A 20,380-nucleotide genomic window follows, 5' to 3' on the forward strand; every position below is an offset into this window, starting at 1 on the left:
CTTCCTGAGCTCTTGCCTGCTCAATGGTGGATTCTGGGTTTGGAAAAATTAAAGGGAATGGTTCCTCCTCTTAGCAGGGCCCCTGTAGCCTCTCCTTCTGTAGGCGTCTAGCTGCCTCCTAGAAGCCCTGATGCCTAGTGACCACAGCTGACATCAGTGGACTCCCAGGGAGAAGCCTGTGTGCTGGACTTTGCCCAGGGAGGCACACACATGGAAAGAGGCTTCACAAGGGATTGAGCCTGAGGAGGGAAAAGAGGAAGCTGAGTTTGCTTTGAAACTCTCCCTTTCCAGGAGCCTAGAACCAGTGGAATAATGGGTCCTGGGACCTGTTGATCATATTTTCCCTGGACCCAAAAATAGATCATGGGAGAGGAGGCCAAGTGCGGTGGCTCACACCTGTAATGCCCACTCTTTGGGAGGTGGAGGCTAGTGGATCAGGAGTTTGGTCAGGAGTTCAAGACCAGCCTAACCAACAGGGTGAAACCCTGCCTCTACTAAAAACATAAACATTAGTCGGGCATGGTGGCTCATGCCTGTAATCCCAGTTACTCGAGAGGCTGAGGCAAGATAATTGCTCGAACCTGGGAGGCGGAGGTCGCAGTAAGCTGAGATAGCACCACTGCACTCCAGCCTGGGTGACAGAGCGAAACTCTATCTAAAAAAAAAAAAAAAAAATCACTGGGGAGGGTTTGCTGTTTGGTTCAAGGCTGGGTGACAATACAGAAAATTGATTATCAGGATGTAGGAGAAGGGAGGAAGGATGGAAGGGAGATGGCCTCAGATCCTCCTGGCCTGGAAGCTGGTGTGAGGAATAATAAAGGTAAAAGCACACTCCATGATTTGAACTTCGACACACATACAAACACGTTTTCTAAGCTTCTTTTTCCCAGATATCTTCCCACACCTCTATGCCCCCCATCATATAGAGAAGACCCAGGGCTGGGAAATCAGGCAGACCTGAGATTAATCCCAACTCTATTACTAACTGCCTATGTGACCTTAGGCAAGTCACATGACCTCTCTGAGCTTCAGTTTCCTCATCTGTTACCTGGGGATAATTCTCAAAAGGCAGGTGGGAAAATTGGGTGATAAGGTATGTGTAAAGTACTTGACACATGGTAGGCAATCAACAAAACCTCTCTCTCTCTCTCTCACACACACACATACACACACACACACACACGCACACAGAGAATATTCACTAAATGGGAGGTCTCTGTAAGTAAGCCACTCAGCCTTCTGCACACCTGCGCCTCCTACAAGCATCCAGCCTCTTGGCTGCATGCTGGAGAAGTGGGAAGTTTTTGCCATCTCCATGTCCTCCTCCTTTGTTTCTCCAACAAGGAGCCTACCTTGCTGCTCTGGGTGGAAAAAGACAAAAGGAGACACCAGGGTGCCTGGCTATCCAGTTACAAGTCCACCCAGATCCAGCACTTAGAAAGCCCTCTCTTGCCTTTCTCCATCCTGAGATTCTGACTCCATTTTGAGTGTTGGTTCTGGAATCAGTTTGCATTCAAGTTGTACTTGAGGGATGGAGGTGAAAAAGTGGGCTCTCCCCACAAAAAAAAGATGAGTTCATGTCCTTTGCAGGGACATGGATGAAGCTGGAAACCATCATTATAAGCAAACTATCACAAGGACAGAAAACCAAACACTTCACGTTCTCACTCATAGGTGGGAGTTGAACAATGAGAACACATGGACACAGTGGGGGGAACATCACACACTGGGGCCGGTCAGGGGGTGGGGGGCTGGAGGAGGGATAGCATTAGGAGAAATACCTAATGTAAATGATGAGTTGATGGGTGCAGCAAACCAACATGGCACATGTATACCTATGTAACAAACCTGCACGTTGTGCGCATGTACCCTAGTACTTAAAGTATAATACAAAATAAATAAAATAAAATAAAATGTAAAGGTATACCTTTAAAGAAAAACAGAAAAAGAGAAGGTGGGCCTTCCCACAGAAGCTCCTGTCCTCAGCAATGAGTGAGGTGAGTGTTCTCAGCCCAGTCTAGGGTGGGGGATAGAGAGTGAGAAAAGGCTGTAGCTAAGAGGGCCACTGGGTAGTTTAGGGCTGGATCTAGGAGCAGACAGAGGACATTCTCTGCATTAGAGGGTCATGGTCCCCTGCAGCTACTGTATTGGAGGGCGTTAAGAGACTGGTTGCAACTCCAGCCTGAAAGGGTTGCCAGGACCCAAAACTGTCAGGGTTTGGGGATAGACTGCCAAATGGCAAGAAAATTTAAAGGAAAGCATTCCTTTCTGCCTGGGACCCCTATAGGATTTTCTTTTCTTTCTTTCTTTCTTTCTTTCTTTCTTTCTTTCTTTCTTTCTTTCTTTCTTTCTTTCTTTCTTTCTTTCTTTGTTTTTGAGATGGAGTCTCGCTCTGTCGCCCAGGCTGGAGTGCAGTGGCGCAATCTCGGCTCACTGCAAGCTCCGCCTCCCAGATTCACGCCATTCTCCTGCCTCAGCCTCCCCAGTAGCTGGGACTACAGGCACCCGCCACCACGCCCGGCTAATTTTTTTTTTTTTTGTATTTTTAGTAGAGACGGGGTTTCACCATGTTAGCCAGGATGGTCTCCATCTCCTGACCTCGTGATCCGCCCGCCTCGGCCTCCCAAAGTGCTGGGATTACAGGCATGAGCCACTGTGCCCGGCCAGGATTTTCTAACTCTCCTATGCAAACCAGGCTCCATAGATAACTTTCTCCCTCTATTCATTGTCTCCACCACAGGGTAGAAAGACATACAAGCTAATAGTAGGGGGAAGGAGGAAAAATTACATGAAGTCTAATCTCAGAAAACTCAAGTTCAAATCCTGGTTCCAGCTTTTAATAACTGAGCAATGTCAGGAAAATGGTTAAACCTCCCTAAACCTGACTTTCCTCATCTGTAAAATGGGAACAAACAGGAGTGTAATCAAAATACTTAACAATTGGGAAGGTGTGTGCACCTATGAGCATGAGAATGGACCTGTGAGCTGGACACCAGCTGGCCTTAGAGCCAGAGCCAGGGTCCTGGAAGCCCACATTGTGCCAGGGTCATAAGGAAGCATGAGTAGTTTAGGGAGGGGACTGGAAGAGTGTCCAGGGCAATGTAGGGCTCAGTAAGTGACTGTTTGCCAACTGGCACGGAAGTATTTCCAGATATAAACAACCAGTATAGCCATACTGTACTGGGTGCAAGTCAGACTTAGGGGTAAATCCCTACCTTATTAGCTACTGCATACACGGTTATTTCAACTGGAAGTCTTTCCCCTTCTCGATCCTCCTCACTGGGGGAGGAACTGTGAGCACAGCTAACTGCTTGTTTTCTTCTAGTCTAAGCATTGCTCCTTTTCTGTGGTAGCTCTCTCTGCTGCCTTCACCTACGCAGTCTCCAGCTGGCTCTATGACCAGCACCACGGACAGCTCCCGCTGGCCAGGCCATCCCCCTTCCTCCTTCCTCCAACCTTCTATCGCCTCTTTCTCCACTTACCCTAATGCAGAAATCCCAAGGTCTGAACAGAATGAGAACACCCCTGAGGAGACAGTACAGTGGAGTGGCTAGGAAAAAGATTCTGGAGCCAAGCAGACTGGAATTTTAATCCCAACACCATCAGCTATCAACTATATAATCTTTTCCTTCATTTCTATAAGAACCAGGTTCCTTATCTGTAAACAGGCAAACCTATAACTGCTACCTCAAAGGTTATGAGGTTTATGGGAGACAAAAGAATTAAGAAACTTAGCACAGTGCCTGGTCCATTACAGGTTCTGAGTAAATGAAGAAGACTATTATTCTGTGACTTTCCATCTTACTTAATTCCTCAAACGTTTTTCCAGTCCACTTCTGACTAGAGCCATCTCACTGGCTCAGTGTGGCTGGCCTTCCTTAGTGTGGAAGTCAGCCTGGACTCAGGTATGGCAAGAGAGCCCACCTTTGAATGGTCCATGAGATTCTGTGTTTGTTAGTTATTTTTGCATTTTAAAAATTTCAAGTTCATTTTATTATTTTTCTTTTTAAAATTATTATTATTGTTACCAAGATAGGGTCTTCTTCTGTTGCCCAGGCTGGAGTACAGTGGCACAATCATGGCTCACTGCAGCCTTGACCTCCTGGGCTCAAGCGATCCTCCTACATCACCCCCTAACCCCCACCCAATCTGCCACCACCAGTAGCTGGGACTACAGGTGCGCACCACCATGCCAGACTAATTTTTTTTTTTGTACTTTTGTTGTGGAGATGGAGTTTCGCCATGTTCCCCAGGCTGGTCTTCAACTCCTGGGCTCAAGTGATCTTCTTGTCTCGGCCTCTCAAAGTGCTGGGATTACAGGAGTGAGCCACCGCTCCTGCGGAGTTAATTTTAGATGTACCAAAGAGTCACGAAAATAGTACAGACAGTTTTCATAAACACTTCTCCCACCTTTCCCTTACATTAACATCTTACATCACCATAGAACAAAACCAGGAAATTAACCTTGATATGTTGATACACAAACGCTATTAACAAAAGTATGGCATTTAGATTTCTCAAGTTTGTCCATTAGTGTTCTATTCCTTTTCCAGTAGCTAACTGAGGATCCCACTTGGCAGTTAGTTTTCATGCCTACTTAGTATCCTTCACTGTATCCTGAGTCTTTCCTTGCCTTTCATGACTTAACTCTTTTCAAGAATACTGTCAGTTATTTTGTAAAAGGTTCATTCTGGGTTTGTGTCATGATTTCTCATGATTAGAGTGAGGATAACACAGAGGTGATATTACCTTCTCAGAGCACTATATCATAGTGTTGATATGTATTATCAGTGATGCTAACTTGATAACTTGGCTAAAGTGGTATCTGCTGGGATTCTCCACTGTAAAGTTGCTATTTCTCTCTCTTTTTAGATTTTGGTCATCCCCATCTTTTGCTTCTCTAAGATTAATAGGTTGAAACCAAGAACCCTGTCCTCACACTATCCTTTCCACCCCTACACTCCCACTCTCCTAAGCCACACCCATTCCTTATCACCTACCTGGTTCCTTTCCTCTGAGTTTTTCCAAGTTGGCCATTCAGAAGTGTGTGCTGAAGCCAGATGCAGATGCACCTGGAGTTTGTTAGGGGAACAGGGTACTTTCTGAACCTTCTTGCTGAGGTCCTGCATTTTCTGCTTGCAGGGACATTCTGAGCAAATGTGGCCAGCAATGGACCACAGGCATGTCCAACCCCATTCCCAGCTCTGTCTGCAACCCTTGAGCACTTTCTTCAACATTTGACGTTTGGGTTTTAAAACTCTCTAATCGCATTTCTCTCCAATCAGCCATGTATAACTTCTTGCTAATCACAAGCTTGTATCCATGAGCTTCCTTCCTTCTAGAATCACTGCAAAGCTCCTCACTTCTGCGGAGGTCCTGCCAGAAGGACAGACGTACAGTTGATTTTTTCAATCAACTGAATATGGAGAGATGCGCTCATCCAATCCTCCCCTTTGTCACCACCTCCATCTGCCCCGAGTTTATTCCATTTCAGAGTTTTCTTGTGCTGCCCCTTCAGATGACAAAGGGTTAGGCCACACCTCCTCCAGGCTCATGCAATCTCCATTTTAAAAAGCCTTTGTGCCAAACTGTGTTTTGAGGCTCTGGAAAGCCTCAGGAGATGCCTTCATTAGTCCACATTCCCTCTTTGCCCTTTGTCCTGGTTACTATTGCTGTGTAAGGAGTTACTCCAAAATGTCAAGGTTCCAAACAGCCATTTTATTTTGTGGTTTTGTGAGTCAGGAATTCAGAAGCAGCTTGGCCATGTAGCTCTAGCTTGGGGTCTCTCATGTGGTTGCATTCAGAGGTTGGCCAGGGTTGCAGCCATCTGAAGGCCCAACTGGGCTGAATGTCCAATATGGCGCACTCCCATGGCTGACAATTTGCTCTGGCTGTTAGCTGGGATGTCAGCTGGACCATGGACTGGAACACCTCTCTATAGGTTAGGTGCACACACTCTCCAGCATGGCGATCTTAGTGTAGAATCAGGCAGAAGCTGCATGGCCTTTCTGACCTAGCCTCAGATCAGATTTGAGGTAGACCCGGCATCTCTACAGGAGAAGTGTCAAAGAATTTGTGGACATATTTTGACCACCCCCCGCTCACCGCCCCCACCACCCAACCCTATCCTAGATCTCCTCACAGCACTTAGAACATTATTCCTCCAGGACTCCCTTCTCTAACAGGGTTCTGGTTACTCCCAGGCTCATCAGTCCTTTAGGCTGAGGTGAGGAGTATGTCCCTCCCATCCCCTTGGTTTGCTGCTGCGGGAGACCCGGGTTCTGATCTGCTAATGTTTGATTTTAAGAAAATGACTTCACCTCTCTGGGCCTCTGTTTCTTCAACTGCAAAGTAGGAATTAGGAACAACCTCATGTCACACACTGTTAGGATGAGAAAAGATCATGTAAATACCACACGTAGTGCACCTAATCGATAGTAGGTGCATAGTAGATTATGGGAGAAATGGCTGTGGGCAAGGCATTTTCCCTCTTGGGGCCTTGCTTTACTTATCTCTGAAATGTGGGTAATAATTCCCCTATTCTGCTTCCCCATACGGACGAGAGAGCTCTTGAATAGGCTGCAGGGAAGGCCAGCCCAGAGGTCAAACCCTGGCCCAGCTGGGCAGAAGGCCCAGCTGGGGTAGATGGGATGTGCATGCGTGCCAGGCAGCAGGTGTGACTCAGGCCGGTGAGGCACTCAGGGAGGGGCTATATCTACCCAACTGAGCCTTATCAGATCCGGGCTCGCCACCACTTGGCCCCATAAAACAAAGAGGCTTTGAGAACCAGGCTGAGGTGTGGGAGGTGGGGCCGAGCCTCAGAAGGCACAACCACCCAGGGGCCAGAGGGCACAGGCTGGGGAGCTGCCACCACCTACCCTGCCAAGGAGGTTTGCCCTGAAGGGGCACCCCTCCAGGTGGGAAGCTGGGTCTATGTTCTCCAGAGAAGGCCTCCATTGCTGGAGCCCAGCCCTCTTTGGGGCACTACCCACTGGGGCATTTCCCTCCCAGCCCTCAACTCCACTCTTGCCATGGGATACAGCATTTCCCTCCCCTACCTCCCATTTTGAAGTCTCCCCTCATCAAACTTCTAGCCCCAACTACACTGGCTCCCAGTCCCTGGGCATGCCCTGAACTTCCCTTCTGTACATCTGCTCCTGATGATCCACCCACCTGCCCTTGCCCAAGTCACTCATACCCCTGAAGACCCAGGCCAACACCAACCCCAGGAAGTCTCTGAGCATTGCGCATCCTGCCCCCAGTCCTGTCTAATCACTCTGCATTTCCTCTGGCGTCACACTGTACGTAGCTTCTCTCTGAATCTTCATCCCTGGCAGAATCTGCTGAGCCTGGCAGAAGCCCAGGCCCACCAGGACCAGAACTGATGGTTGTAAAAGTTGTACACTGCACAAGGGCTCTAGGCTGAGGGAGCAGGGGGACTGAAATCCAGACACGCTCTGAAAGCCCCAGCATATACTCTGCGCTAGAGTCTCTTCTAAATGGACTTCCTGCTCCTGGCACCAGACCAGGAGAGCTGCCTTTTCTAGTTGAGTATCCCTGAGGGGGCACTTCTTACTAAATATTTCAATGGAGGGCTCCTATTTCCAGTTCCCACACAGGTGGCATAGGTGCTAGCAGCAGGCTCTGCTGCCTAAAGGACGTGTGCATTGGGTTCAGCCCTTTCCAACACAGGACCACTCACTGTCAGAAGCCATTCCACCCTGAGACCTGTGTCTCTTAGGGAAGATGGCTGAGTGCAGGCCTGCAGGGCTTCCAAAGAGCCATGCCAGCAGTGAGTGGGGCTTTCCAAACAAAAGAGAGAAGGCTGTAAGGCCAGCTTGAGGAAGGGTACTTACGGAGAGGCCCCAGCACAGCCAGATAGGGGAACCAGGGTGCAGTGAGCTTCTATAGAAGGTAACTGGCCCAGGCAGCTCCAGATGCCTCGCAGCCAGGAAGTTCCCCCACTGTGACTCCTGGACCCTGACACTCCAGGTCCTCCCAGGGACCTGTGGACTTAGGCATAGTTCTTGCATTTTGCCTGGACTGGGATAGCAGAGGCTACTCTGAATTTCTTTCCCATGCATTTCCAAGATAGAGCAGAGAGGCAGGCAGACAGAACAGGTGCCTGGAGGGTCCCTTGAACCCCAGTAGACCTTTGGATGACAGGGAGAGAGTATATCTATACAGGAAAGCCCTGGACATCACCCTTACAGGTGCAGCCACTAAAGCCAAAGAAGACCAAGGTTCAAGGTCAAGGATGCTGGTGGTGGGGGAGCTGGATTTCCTACTTAAAACCCCCGAAGTTGACTTGGGCCCTTTTCTCATCCCCCTCGCTCATCCAACCCTGGCTTCCATCCTGGCCATTCTATTGCCTAAGTATCTACAATCCATCACCTTCTTTGTGACCCTAGAGCCACTTCCCTGGTCTAGGACACCAACTCCCCAGTAGTGCTTCCATGATTGTCCTCTCTGGTCTGCCCTCCATACTGTAGCCAGATGAGCTTTTGGAAGCAACCTAGTCATGAGCTTCCCCTGTTTGAGGGCCCCTGGGATTGAGTCCTATTGCGTGCAACACAGGCTCTGTGTCATCTGCCTCCTGCCTACCTCTCCACTTTGGCTTTTGCCAAGCCCACGTGACCCACATAGCTTTACCATTTTGGCCTAATGGTGGTTCCTCTAAGCCCTCAAGCCCCCAAACCTTTTATTTAACTATGTCCTTAGCCTGGATCTCTTCCACATGCCTGCCAGGAAAACTCCTTCTTGCCCCATTTGTAGCATCCTCGTCTTCAGGAAGTCTTCCTAGTCACCAGCCACTCCATGGTGCTTCAGTAGCCACTGTAAGGATGTCAGCCACAGCAGTTAGTGCACCATGTGGATATCCCTGTCTCCCACACTTCTCCCTCCCAACTTAGGAGTTTACTGAGGGCAGGCACTGCCTCTTTTCCCCAACTCAGGCACAGTGCCTGACATGGAGTGGCATCCATTAACATTGACTATGAGATTGGCCGGCCGCGGTGGCTCACGTCTGTAATCTCAGCACTTTGGGAGGCTGAGGTGGGCAGATCATTTGAGGCCAGGAATTTGAGACCAGCCTGGCCAACATGGCAAAATCCCATCTCTACTAAAAATACAAAAAATTAACTGGGTTTGGTATGGCACACGCCTGTAATCCCAGCTACTCGGGAGGCTGAGGCAGGAGAATTGCTTGAACCTAAGGCAGAGGCTGCAGTGAGCCGAGATCATGCCACTGCACTCCATCCTGGGTGACAGAATAAGACCCTGTCTCAAAAAATAAATAAAATAAAATAAAATAAGCATTGACTATGAGCGAACATCACAGTTCTGGATGCAGCAGCCTTGGGGGCTAAGCTTGGGCCCAAGTGGAGAAGCAGGCATTGGATCCGCACTGCCTGGGTCTGGGTGGTGCAAGTGACCCTCCTCTGGGTCTCAGCACTGTACAGAGGATGGGAGAGATTTGGGCCACCACACTGCAGATGTGAAAGATGATCTCCAGACTGTCTCCTTGTTTCTTCATATCTGGGCCCAGAATTCCAGGAAAAGCTGTAGGGTCTCACTCCCACCCCAAATTTGTTCTTTTGAGGGCCTGAATTCGTACAAAGTTCTTTGCTGAATCTTTGCAATCTTTGTCTGAAGAATGAATTTGTTCCCTGAGGAGGCCCATCTAGAACAGAAAGGTCTAAGGACACCAAATGGCTCTGTGTCTGCTGGACCACATATGCCCAACCCCAGCAGGAGAGGCATCCCCCCACTCCTTCCTCCATGAGCTGGAGAGTCATCTACTGCATGCATCCACACTCACCAACAACTTGTCACCGCAATCTGATCTCCCAGGTAGAATGTCTACATGGAGAGAATGTGTGAATGAATGGACAAGAGTATCTTGACCTTGGCCTGTTATTTCTCACTGTGAATGGGTTCATGAACATTTTGGTCCCTGTGAGCCTGGTCAGTAAGAGTCTGCCACAGAGAGATGGGTCCACTCTAGATGTGTTGACAAAGCAGATTTCCAGACCTCAAATGCTGAGTGCGACCTTCCAGAGAGAACCTGAGTTCCCCAGGGGAAAAGCTTGGGGATAAAAACAATGGACCCAAGAGCCAGTCTGGAAGGATTCAAATTCTGCTTCTGTCGCTTGTTGTGTATTCTTGGGCAAGTTTCTTAACCTCCCTGTGCCTCTGTGTTCTTTTCTGGAAAGTGGTAATATTAAATAAAGTACACACAACATAGGGTCATTATGAGCATTAAGTGGGCTACTGAGTGTAAAGATCTAGAATAATGCCTAGCAATTGTTAGTCATCAAAAATGATAGCAGTTATCAGTACAGCCAGTGGGGCCCTATTTCTCCAGATGACACAGACCCCAGAATAATGGTTTTCTCTGGCATTTTCTTCAGTGGATGTGAGGACAGGGTAAACTAAGAGTCTGAACAGTCATCCCCACCACTTTCAACACAGTCATCTGTGTAAAAGGGCAGAGCCTGGGCAGTGGCACACTTCAACAACTGGCTCCCCAAGGTGGGGGGAAACCCTAAGTGGTAGTCTCTGCCAGTTTCCAGAGTTCTATGGTCACTGTGCCTATTTCAACTGACTCACAAAACTCCTGAAAATTTTGTACCACTGGACCTAGAATCTCAGCTTATCTGTAGCAAGTATAGAAAAACTTGCCGTGGGATGGAGAGATGGAGGGAAAGTAAAGAAGGGGGTCATGCTGTCTTGGCAGTAAACCAGGCCTCCTCTGAACTAAGCAGCAGTTCTTGAGTGTGGCCCATGGACCATCTGCCATGTTTGGGGTGTTTGCAAAACTAAGCTCCTGGGCTTTGCACTGGATCTATTAAAGTGGAATCCTGGGCCGGGCGTGGTGGCTCCTGCCTGTAATCCCAGCACTTTGGGAGGCTGAGGTGGGTGGATCACGAGGACAGGAGATTGAGACCATCCTGGCTAACACGGTGAAACCCCGTCTCCAGTAAAACTACAAATAAAAATTAGCCAGGCATGGTGGCATGTGCCTGTAGTCCCACCTACTCAGGAGGCTGAGGCAAGAGAATGGTGTGAACCCAGGAGGCAGAGCTTGCAGTGAGCCAAGATTGCACTACTGCACTCCAGCCTGGCCAATAGAGTAAGACTATGTCTCAAAAAAAAAAAAAAAAAAAAAAGTGGAATCCTGGAAGTGGGGCCAGGAATCATCTTTAAACAAGCTTCCCAGGTGATCCTGACATTTGAGAACTGCTAGATTAGGGATCTCTGACCTGTCCGAGAAGTCAGAATAGCCCACAAGACAATGTGAATTTTACAGAATCTTTTCACACTGTGGTCCATTACCAACAGGGAAGAGTCAGAAGCCCAGGCCCTGAGAGCACAAGGGCATGGTTATAGATGAGTAAGGTGACCATGGACTAGTCACCTCTGTTCTCTCTCGGGTCCATCCTTGTTTGGGGTAAACGGTGAGGTCAGTGTGGGAAGGCCCTGCCCTGTGCAGAGCACAGCTCTCTGTAGGGGCTTTGCAGAGCTACTCGGTGGGAATGGACCTGCAGTGAGGGTGGGAGGCCTGGAGTTTTTGTCCTTGGAGGAAGGTGAGCCAGGCCTCTCCGAGGAGGGGAGAAAACCCTGGACACAACCTTCCAGGGCTCCAAACTATCTGTGAGCATCCTGGACTCTGTGGCTCTAACAACTTAAATAATTTTTATTACAAAAGGAAGAAAAGACCAAAACATCCCCAAAATTCTCCCATGGGCTTCCCCCTCCACTCCAATAAATAAGGTATGGGAGACTGACCGGCGGAGGGGGTGGGGATCATGGTTCAGCAGAAGGGGGAGCTTAGCCGGGGGGGTGGCAAGCACATCCAACCCACCTCCCCCAGTCCCCGGCACTACGGTCACATTGGCCAGAACACAGAACTCTGCCCACAGACAGCAACAGTCTCTGGATGTGTCTTGAGGAGTGTGGCCGGGGAGGAATGTCATACCTCAGAATGGCCGGGATGGCTGCCCCACCCCTGTGGCCTTCCCATTTCTGGACAGCATCGGGTCCAGCCAGCTCCATGCTGGCTCCCAGGGAATTTAGCAGCATCAACTGAGGCGCAAGCCCACCCAAAGGGGCCTAAGACAGATGGAATGGGCCCTCCCCAATGGGGGAGGCAGAGTATGAAAACTCGTAGTGAGAGCAGGCTGAGTTGGGAGTCGCCGTGCCAGCCTCAAGGTCTCCAGGAGAGAGGGGTCAACAACCATCCCCTCGCCAGCTCAGCTTGAAGCTCTATGACTACACCACGACGGGGGTGGGGGACGCTGGTGTTGCCCAGTCAAGTCTCAATGGTGTATCTTCATGGCAGAGGAGATGGCAGGAGCCAGTGCCCCCCAGCTCAGGTCCCTTCCAGGGCCAGCTCCCTCCTGGCTGAGAGGCTTCTGGACCCAGTACAGCAGTTCCAGGAGGGCAGCGGTGGAGTCCTTTCAGCTCCCTGCCCCAGACATGCCCAGTGGGTGGAAGCTGCCCTCTTCTAGCAGGAGACGCCCCAGGCGGTAGAGCAGCTGGGGGTACCAATGCACACCCTCCCCCGGGGTCCAGCTGCCCCATGCCAAGCTGTGAAAGAGTCTCAGGGGCCAGAAGGCCAACTGAGCCAGGTGGTGGTCGGCCACGGCCGCGAAGCAGGATGCCACCACATCCTCCACCACCAGTGTCCCATGCCTTGTGAGCGGGGCGTAGGCCCCAAGGGCCACGTGTGTAGAGACAGCTGCCACGCGGGCAGGCTGCAGGCCTGGCACCCCAGCCACCAGCACGTACTGGCCAGGCTGCACGTGGCTGGCAAATGTGGCCCGGAAGTGGGCTGCCGGCTCCGTGTGATTGTCAGCCGTAAAGAGCAGGTGAGCAGGTGTGAGTGCCAGGCGGCGTGGGGGGTCCTGAGTCTCGATGACCTGGAAGACTCTCAGCCTGTGGGGCTCGCGGTCCAGGAAAATGAGCACATCGCTGAAGGTGGTGCTCCCATCCTCCCCCATGGCCAGCACACGGTCTCCCGGCCTCACGGCTGACAAGGCCACACGCGCCCCACTCTCCAGGCGTACCTGGGCTCCGGCAGGGAAGCAGCCGCCCGTCTTGGCTGCGGCTGAGTGCTCTGTGGGAGAAAGGGACATGAAGGTATTACTGCTGTGCAGCTCAGCCTCCTGGTCACAACGACCCTCCCTTGGCCACCCCAGCCAGCCAGAGCTCCTCTTGCTCCCAGAGAGCCCCCGTCACCATATCCCGGCTCCTGCCCCCCACTTCCTATGCAGGCTTGAACCCATACTTCGCTGTCCCCATCCCCTTACTCCAATGTGATCTTCTGTGACCCCCCTCCCCAGCCTAATACTTTGCCAACGAGAGGAGCATAGTGGGGCTCCAAGACCCAGCGGATGAGAAGGAAAGGGCTACCTCATGGAGGGGTGGGGGGTTGCTTAGCTCCTCCGAGGCCTAGATGTTCTGTTATTTCTCACCCCTTGCTCAGACACTTCCCAAAAATTGCCCTCTCAGGCTGACTCCCCAGGTTCTGTAACAGAGCTGGACCTTTGAATGCAGGGATGTGAGAGGAGCCCACCCAGTGGGGCAAAGGCAGACTCCTGGGCAGCCTCGGAGTGAATGTTTGGGTCAGGAGCAGACCAGGGGCGAGGACACAGTCACCATCTTCAGTTCACGTGCTGAGTCCCTGTGCAGGGACAGAACACTGCGTCATCAGCAGGTGAGCTGGAGAACAGTGTTTGGGGGTCAGGAGTAATGAATGGAAGTGGTTGTCGTGGGTCAATGTTTGCAGTGAAGGGTGGATGGGGCTTGCAGTAGACACAGTTGGCAGGGGAAGTATTGAGTGGAAGGTTCAGGGTGTGGTTGTGGGTCAGGGTAGGGTCAGGAATATCAAAATGTGGGCCTGGGCTCAGTGTGCGGGTCTATGAGAGTGCAACTATTACACGCTGCCAGTGTGAAAGGCTGAGCCGGCAGCCAGGTGGGGCTTGGCTGGGAGCCACACAGGAACCATTTGGAGCCTCCATGGCTGGGTTCAGTGTAGGTGACAGGGTGCTGACAAGACTTGAGGGAGGGGTGAGGCCCCAGTGTCTGCCAATTCTGATCAACAATGCGGCCAATCTGGGAAAATCCACTTTATTGAGTCCACTTTGTTTAGTCTGGCTCTCCTGGCTGGCTTTGCCCCAAAATGTCCAGCTTCAGGGCACAGGGGGAGAGGTTGGGGACGCCTGCGCCCCAGGGAGGGCTGACCTGCAGCTGGGTGGTGGGTTCTGAGCCTCTGGGCTCCTGGTCAGGCATGCAGGTATCTGGGCATACCCCGGCTCCTGGCCCCACCACCCGCCTTGTTCTGTGCCAGGTGGGGTGGGGAGGCCTTGTCTGGCAGCCTGGCTTCCTCCATCTGTCCAGCTTGCTCTGTCTTGCACCTCCTGTGGCAGGCTCTGGACTGTGGGCCACCAGGTCAGCACCCAGCAGCCCTGGGACAGGGCCCTATCTCCCTAGGCTCCTACCATGACACTGCCAGGCATGGGATGAGCAGGCAGTCACGGTCAGGAGCAGCCTTGGAGAGCGCCGCCGATGTCCTCTTCCCCCGATCCCTGCCTCCATCCCCGGGCGGGCCTCTTCACCTTCTCGGCACTACTCCTCCTGCCCACGCCCTGCGGCCCCGGCCCCGGGCCCAGCCCCCCGGCGGCGGCTCACCGGACTTGACGGAGCAATGCACGTGGGCCTTTGACTCGTAATACACCCAGTCAAAGCCGGCCTCCACTGCCAAGCGCGCCAGCAGTCCATACTTATTGCGGTCGCGGTCTGATGTGGTGATGTCCACCGCGCGGCCCTCATAATGCAGGGACTCCTCTGAGTGGTGGCCGTCCTCGTCCCAGCCCTCGGTCACCCGCAGCTTCACACCGGGCCACTGGTTCATCACCGAGATAGCCAGCGAGTTCAGGCGGTCCTTGCAGCGCTGGGAGAGGAATGTGCGCGAAATCAACCAGAGCGAAATCAGCCGGAGGAGCCTGCCGAGGTGCAGGTGTAGGCGCAGCCTCGCCCAGAACTCTCCCGCCACACCCAAGGGAGCTGGAAGCCCGGGAGGGTGCTGTCCCTCTCCCTTAGGAACAGAGGGCCCTGAAGTGCTCCCTCCCTAGCATACAGCCGCCCCCGGGGATCTGGACCGCACGGCGGTATCACAAATCTGGAGGAGGCATGGAGGCAAGCGCCCTGGCGGCGCCTTCTCTGGTAGGTGGAGGTCCCCTCTCTCCTGTGCTGTCTTCAGCTCCGGGTATCCATCCCTCCACAGACAGGACTACACCTTTCAGCGCCCAGTCCCTCTGTGCCTCCAAGGCAGGAGGGCCAGCCAGCGGCCGGGAGGGAGGAGTGGCAGCGGAGCCGACTGCCTGCGGCGGGCCTGCGAGGCGTGCAAGGCCGGAGGTGCCCAGTAGGTGTCACCGCAGCCTCAGGGCTGAGGCCTGGGGACGACAGGCTCTGGAGGCGCGGCAGGTGCAGACCGTCTCGGTAGCTTCAGGGGGTGTGTTGGAGGGGAATCGCCGGCCTGCCTGGATCCCTCGAACACCACCGAGGATTCCCGCCGGGACTCTCTTATAATCCCAAACCGGCCCACACCCCCGCCAGAGATGACAGGGCCAGGGAACCAGAAACCGGCGGATTAGCGCCAGGGCCGCCCAGTGGGGGGCCACATGCAACGTCTTCCTCTGCAAGGCGCAAAAGGGGCTGACAATCCCAGACCTCCAGGACCTCTGCACCGGTGCCCCGCCCCTATACTGTAGGAAGGAACTCCATAAACCAAGCTTCTGATCTCAGGGAGCCAGCTCCACCATCCTCCTCACGTGAGGTTGGGGTAGAGCCGCGCCCTGGGGGAAGGACCGAAGCGGTCATCCTTGGTTGCTGCCTCCTGGTGTGCCTGGGTCCTGAGAGCCCAAGAGACTGTGCAGCTGACTCTGAGAAGAAGAAGCTGGGGCCAGGGCCTTGGTCTGAGGGGAAAGGCCCTTCCACCAGTCCTCGACTCTGAGATTCGAGGCGCCAACAAGTGTGGGCAGCCCAAGTCTCAACCTACCCCCACCCTGCAGAGCCCGGGCCTCACAGACCCTTGGACTCAGCCTTCCCAGGAGCCAATAGCAGCTACAGCCCAGGGCCTCGCAGGTCCTCGCTGGTGCACAGCCTGGCTGGGGGTGCTTACTGCCCAGGGAGGGAGCTCCGCTTGCTCCTTCGTAGACCCTGCCGTCAGGCTTCTAGCCCCGCACCTATGCCCGCCTGCAGCCCTGGTTCCCCGCCTCTCTCCCTCACTGCCACCGCCCCCTCTCGGGTCCAGAGCCCGGGCGTGCGCTGTCAATGATTGCCCAGCCCGTGGCCCGGATCCTTATCTGCATTCCTCGGCGCCCGGCCCGGCCCGGCCACCAGCCAACCTTCGGCCCCGACACTGGCCGGCCAGCCCCGGCGCCAGGGTGCATGCTGAGGGCCCTGAGTCTAGCTGCTCTTCCCAACGGATCTAGAAAGCCAGGGGCCTGCTTTCAGGGGGAAGCCTTGGGAGACCCCGAAGGAAGGGGGTGAAGGTCTCTCCCCTCGCGGACCTGGCTGCTGGGAAGGAATTTGCGCCTCTAAGCTTGGGTGGAGCGCGGGTCCTACTCCAGCATGCAGAGACTAGCGTCAGCCCTGGTCCCTGCCTCCCTCGGCATCTCAGCCTGTCTTTTCCACTCCTTCCCGTCCCCACCACCAAGCCCAGGAATCCCCTAAGCTCAGTCCCAGAGCCTGAAGGCCCCAATAACCCACCCTTCCACCGCAGTAGCACCCCTCAGCTCTCCGGACAGACACGCGGGCTCGCTGGGCGGGTTCCTTTTCCCACCTCCGCCTCCCTATTCAACTCTTCCTCGCTGTTCTTAACCCCGGACCCAGCCGGGACGCTGCTCCTGGAAGGGGCAGCCCGTAGAACCAAGAGCGCACAGGGAGGAAAGGCCGTGGTGCCCCTACGCACCCAGAGATTCTTTGCCTCAGGGGTGCCGAAAAGTTTCAAAATGAAAGGGGCACATCTGTGCAGAAGGTTAGGCCGGGAGGGACTGCGTAGGTCCTGGAGGCGCAGGAGGCAGCCCGGTAGAGGTACCTCCGGGTGCAGCGTCTGGCTGAGCTGCCAGTACTTTGGGGCAGAGGAGCCGCCGCCAACCTGCTGGGCTGTGGGGCTTGGCAGCGGGGAGCTCTTCTAGCAGTCTCCTCCGGGCTTGGGGATGCCGACACTCCTGCCTGGACCCCTGGCCAGCCCATCTTGGGCAGGAGGCAGCGGGGCTTGGCGAGAGGGGCAGGTGCCAGGGAGCGTGCCAGCCAGTCGAGAAAATGTGCCAGGGGGTGGGTAGGGCCGGGCAGGTGGCCGTGCTTCGGTGGCGGCGCGCTGGTAGGGCGGATCGCGCTCACCTGGGTCATGAGGCGGTCGGCGCCTGTGTTCTCCTCGTCCTTGAAGATGATGTCTGGATTGTAATTGGGGGTGAGCTCCTTGAAGCGCTCGGAGCTGCGAGCGATCTTGCCTTCATAGCGTCCGCTGGCGCCCAGGGTCTTCTCGGGCACATTGGGGCTGAACTGCTTGTAGGCGAGCGGCACGAGTTTGCGTGGCGGTCGCCGGCGGCTGCCCACCACCCGACCCGGCCCGCAGCCCCATGCCGCCGGCACCACCAGCAGCAGCAACAGGAGCAGGCAGAAGTGCAGTTGGGGCCGGAGCCGGGCGGGAGACATGGCCGGGGAGCCCGGGGGAGCGGCGGGCGAGGTCTCCTGGTGGGCTGATGGGCAGGCGCGTCGACGGGAGCGCTGCGGGGGCTCAGGCGTCCGGGTGGCTCCGGGGGGCTCCAGGCGGGGGCGCCATGGGCGGCGTGGTGCGGCCAGGGCCGGCGGGACTCAAGTGCGGGGCGGGGGCCCAGGGCCCGAGCTGGTGGCGGCGCGCTGTCCCCCTCGGCGCCTCGACTCTGAGCTGCCGGGCTCGCCGGCCGCCAATAAATAGGCCGGCCCGTTTGTTTTGGCAACGCGGCGGCGGCGGGGGGCGGCGGGCGGCGGGGCTGCGGGCCGCCGGGCTGGGCTGGGCTGGCCGGGCCGGCGGGCTGCAGGGCCCCGCGGTTAGCACCCCGGCCCGGCGGTCAGGCGGCTCGGGCGGAGCGGGAGCTGCTGCCGTCTGCGGCGCAGCCCGGGGCCGAGTGAGAGGGGAAATGGAAGAGATCCGGGCTCGGGCCCCGCGCAGACCGCACCCTACCCATGTCCCTGCCTCCTGTGCGCTCGACAGCGAACCTGTAGCAAGGGCAGCACAGCCTCCTCCCCCTCGGGCGGGCGGCCCCGGCACTAGCCAGCCCTCGTCCCGCTCGCGCCTCCGCCGCGCGTCCGCCCGCCCGCTGCCCTCTGCGCCCCCTGCGCTGCCCGAGTTTGCCCTCCCCGCCTGGACGCGCCCCACCCCGCCCTGGCCTCGCCTACCGGCTCTTCGCGGCTCTGGGGTGCCCCGCCAGGCGCAAACCTCCCGGACAGGAGCTGCCACCCCCACGGAGACCGCAACCCACGGCGCGGCCGGACGCGAGGGGCGGGGGGCAGTGGCCGGACCGCACAGCCGCCTACGGTGTCCCCTGCGGGGAAGCAAACCCAAAAGGCAGGAGGCCACTCATAACCTGGTGCCCCACCCTGGCCCGGGCGACGCGCCCTTTCAGCTTGGTGGAGCTGGGTTCTGTATCAACCCGGTGCACATCCCACAGCCTGCCTGTCGTGTCAAACTGGGGATGGGGAGTCTAGCCTTTTGAAGAGTCAAATAGGGGGTTTTAAGTTGGAAACACTGTTGAAAGTGACAATATGAAGTTGCAAAGGGATAGGTCAATATGCAGAGAAGGGTAGCTAAAATGGTGACGTCAACAGAATACCGAGGAACCCCGACTGACCATGTTAAAGAGGGGCAGCAAAGATCTCAGTAACGGGGGCTTGGTATGAATGCCAAAATGATGCAAAGCCACCGGAACTGCTAAATAATTACTTGGTTCTATATTACACATTTAAAAGAGCAGAGAATATGTAGAAACAACTAGGAACGTGAACATGTGTTATGTGTTTTTATATGACATTCGGGAAAGCTGAATGAATTAGGATCCCTTCTGCCAAAACAAGTAAAGGCAAGTGTGTTAAAAAGCAAACAAAAAACATCACCACCACAACACCAAACTATATGATTTGACTGTAATAGATTCTACAAATCCAATAAAGGTAGAAATGAAAAGATGAGAAATAAAAAGACTTAAAAATTCTCACTCAAATGCTATTAATACAATAGGTACCATTTTATTGGTACTTACATTCCTGAACATGGTAGTTATTAGATATTATTGTACTATGTCTTCTACTTGCATTATCTAATTTAAACTCGAAACGGCCAAAGGAGCTATTACTGTCCACATTTTACGAATGAAGATATTGAAGTTCAGAGAAGATGAACAACTTGCTAGTGGCTGAAAAGCAGGGATTGAAGCCCATGACTCTGGCCCAGCCCGTTTTCGCCCATGCAGGTGCATTGTCCCTCTGTGCAGGACCAGTCCACTCAACACCACTGGGTTCGGGCTGAAGTAGCTGTTCACAGATTTACTCACACTCTCTGGATCAGTTTTATAAACACAAATTCAGGATTGGATGAGACTCAAGAGAGTGCTTAATCTAAGCGCTTGATATTATAGAAAAGGAAACTGAGGCCCACAGAAAGAAATTTAGGATTGCTCCACTAGGAGTGGAGCGGTGCCTGCAATGTGGAAACAAAATGGATCGCCTCCTTTCCTCCCCTTTGCCCGCACCTTCTCCCCACCCCGCATGTTCTTTCTTGCATTAGCATTCAGATTCTGTTTCCTAGTCAAAGATGAATGTTGCTTCTTTTCCCTGAAAGCTTTCCAAGTGCTCTAACTTGTGTTTTCCAGGGCTCAAGAACTATCTCTGCGATATTCTCCATCCCCTTTCCCTCCTGCCCCTCTACCTCAGATTTCTGGAGCAGGGTCAGTACCTCTCACAAACCAAACAGGGGCTCTCTGTTTTTATGGAGTTCCATGAAAGAAAATTCCATAGGCTTCTGCGGTCACCTATCCCACTGTTTAATAATATTCTTCTAGAGAAATTTCGCCTTAAATTTAATCTATCTCCCTCCCTCTCTAATGCAAATTCAACTCGTTCCTCTTTTTCTGGCCTTAGGGATTAGGGCCATTATCCTGCTGATTATCTTTCATGCATTGTCTTGAAGAGTTGTTAAATTGCTTTCAATCTTCTTTTCTCCAAGTAAAAGACAATTTCTTTAAGTTCTCTCAGAGGTTCTAATTTATAACCATTTATTAGCTTTTCCATTCTTCCTCTCATTTCTCCTCTCTCAGACTGTAATTCTAACCTATTA

The 20,380-nt window shown here is 53.7% G+C and overlaps 1 protein-coding gene across 1 annotated transcript; it reads right to left on the reverse strand.

The window, feature by feature from the left end:
• Positions 1–11,678: 11,678 nt before the first annotated feature.
• On the reverse strand, positions 11,679–17,812 carry IHH (Indian hedgehog signaling molecule). Its single transcript, XM_034955183.3, has 3 exons — positions 17,410–17,812; positions 14,695–14,956; positions 11,679–13,120 (listed from the first exon to the last, which is right to left on the reverse strand). The coding sequence occupies exons 1-3, from the start codon at positions 17,722–17,724 to the stop codon at positions 12,462–12,464; spliced, it is 1,236 nt and encodes a 411-aa protein (XP_034811074.1). The 5' UTR covers positions 17,725–17,812; the 3' UTR covers positions 11,679–12,461.
• Between the last annotated feature and the right edge of the window lie 2,568 nt (positions 17,813–20,380).

Source organism: Pan paniscus, chromosome 13, assembly GCF_029289425.2.
Source record: "Pan paniscus chromosome 13, NHGRI_mPanPan1-v2.0_pri, whole genome shotgun sequence".
Lineage (NCBI taxonomy): Eukaryota > Metazoa > Chordata > Mammalia > Primates > Hominidae > Pan > Pan paniscus.